The sequence below is a fragment of the Phalaenopsis equestris genome, unplaced genomic scaffold (assembly GCF_001263595.1).
Source record: "Phalaenopsis equestris unplaced genomic scaffold, ASM126359v1 Scaffold001082, whole genome shotgun sequence".
NCBI lineage: Eukaryota > Viridiplantae > Streptophyta > Magnoliopsida > Asparagales > Orchidaceae > Phalaenopsis > Phalaenopsis equestris.
This window is the reverse complement of record NW_018165521.1, coordinates 878,983-881,327: the sequence shown is the minus strand read 5'-3', so window position 1 is coordinate 881,327 and position 2,345 is coordinate 878,983. Positions and strand designations below refer to the sequence as shown.

The window sequence follows — 2,345 nt, the reverse complement described above, 5'->3', positions numbered from 1 at the left end:
CTTAATTGTAGCAAGTGCCATCAAACATTTTCAAACTTTGTTCACTTAACCTCCTATCACCAGATTACCAGTCCAGCAGGATCTTTTTTATCAGGGATATACTAGAAATCTGAAATTGGATTCTATCCCTGGGGAATTGGAAATTTGGTCAGCCCTGAACTCAATTGACAACTCCAAAGTTGCTGGTCCTGATGGATTCTCAATTGATTTCTACAAAAAAGCTTGGAAGATCATCAAGGGGGATGTTATTGAGGCAGTACAAAGCTTCTTCAATGGGATGAATTTGCCTAAATATTTTAACTATTCTACCATTATTTTAATCCCCAAAAACAATTCCAAGCTCTCTTGGGATCAGTTCAGGCCAATCAATCTCACAAATTTTATGTACAAAATTATTAGCAAAATCATTTCAAACAGATTGCAACCTCACTTACCTCATCTTATCAGTGAAAACCAATCAGCTTTTGTGTAAGGTAGAAGCATAGTGGAAAATGTTCTCTTGGCACAAGAACTAGTCTTGGACCTGGACAAACAATGCAGAGGAGGAAATCTCATTTTCAAACTTGATATCCAAAAGGCTTATGATACCATTAATTGGGATTTCATTGTGGAGGTACTGTCTGCTAGAGGTTTCTCTCAATCCTTTATTTCTCTGATCCTAAGGTGGCTGTCAAATAATCATCAATCCATCTTCATTAATGGGAAGTCTCATGGTTTCTTCACTACTACCAGAGGTATCAAGCAAGATTTCTATGGGCATGCCAGAGAAAGCAAGTGCATTGGGCGAGATGGCAAAGCATCTGTGGCAGTACCAGAGATGGTGGCCTGGGGTTTAAAAGCTTCAAACATATTATCCAAAAACTAATTTTTGCAAACTTTGGGTTATGTTTAGAGCACAGACTTCAATTTGGGCAAAATTTCTGAAAGGAAAATACTGTAGAGATCAGCATCCTTCTCTTGTGACCAACAGATTGGGGGACTCTAGAACTTGGAATAATATGTTGAAGATGAGAATAAAGGCTGAACAGCTTTTCATTTGGGAGATTGGGGAAAGCAGACTAAATGTGTGGCTTGATAACTGGAGTGGAGAAGGCTTAATCTCTCCTCCAACTGATTCTCATTTCAACTCCACAACACACGTGTCTGACCTTTGGTCTGCTAATGGTTGGAACCAGCAAGCTCTTCAGAATATCCTTGACAATAGATTAATCAACACTATAATGAAAAAGCCCTTTGATAGATACAGAAAGGACAAACTTATTTTGAAGAATAAGGTTTCCCAGACATTTTCAGCTTCCATTACTAATTTCTGCTTTCCTCAACAGGAGATATCTTGGACTAAATGTGTGTGGAACAAGTATCTTTCTCCTTCCATGGACTTTTTCTCTTGGAAGCTCTTCTATGGCTTCATCACCACTGATGATATTTTAAAGTTAAAAGGTTTGAGAGGCCCTTCAAGATGCTGTCTGTGTAAATGTGAGGAGGAATCCCTCCCCCACTTATTATTTAAATGCTATCAAGCTCAACAGGTTTAGAACATTTTGCTACCCAAATTAAAACTAAATATCATCCAGCTGTCTTGGGAGGTGTTTTATTCAAGCTGGAAAGATTGGCTGGACCAACAGCTCCCTCCCATCCCTTGTATCATGGCATGGTTTGTTTGGATGGCAGGAAATAAGCTGAAATTTGATGAGGTCCATTGGGATGCAAATGTCATTGCCACACACTATTACAGTTATTTACAGAAATTGCACTACCATAGGAAACTCCCTGACATCCTATGCACATCTTCCCTCCTTAGTACAAGAAAATTTCAAACTATCCTTGTTCACTAGAATTGTCCTCCTATGGGTTGGGTCAAAGTCAATACTGATGGTAGCTTTATGTCTCCTAATGCTGGCTTTGGAGGGGTTTTCAGCAACACTAGAGGTGAACAGTCTAGAGGTGATTGCTTCCTATATTTTCAGTCTCCTGCCATAGCTGAAGACCCTCTAAAAGCGGAAGCCCAAGTTGTCTTTTGGGATGTTTTCTTGGCCATAAAATGCAGGTGGAATCTCTTAATGGTGGAAACTGACTCTATGATCTTACTTAACATCCTGGAAGGAAGGATTTCTGCCCCTTGGTATCTAAATCAGTGGATCACTGGTATACAAACCTTGAGACTGAGGATAAAGCTGTCCCTTTCTCATACTTTTAGGGAGGGTAATAAACCTGCCAATTGGCTTGCTAAGGTTGGTCTCCATACTCAGAACCCCATCATTGATACTTGTACCACTCCCCATTTAGAGTTGTTGTTTAAAGGAGATCTTGTTGATCTACCTTTCCTTGGATTTTTGCCACTATAA

The 2,345-nt window shown here is 39.6% G+C and overlaps 1 protein-coding gene across 1 annotated transcript; it reads left to right on the top strand.

Moving 5' to 3' along the window:
• Positions 1–1,847: 1,847 nt before the first annotated feature.
• On the top strand, positions 1,848–2,345 carry LOC110033058. Its single transcript, XM_020736914.1, has one exon. The coding sequence runs from the start codon at positions 1,848–1,850 to the stop codon at positions 2,343–2,345; it is 498 nt and encodes a 165-aa protein (XP_020592573.1).

Bases quoted from the DNA above. Each gene is read 5' to 3' on its own strand.
- LOC110033058 (XM_020736914.1), top strand. From the start codon at position 1,848: ATGGGTTGGGTCAAAGTCAATACTGATGGTAGCTTTATGTCTCCTAAT.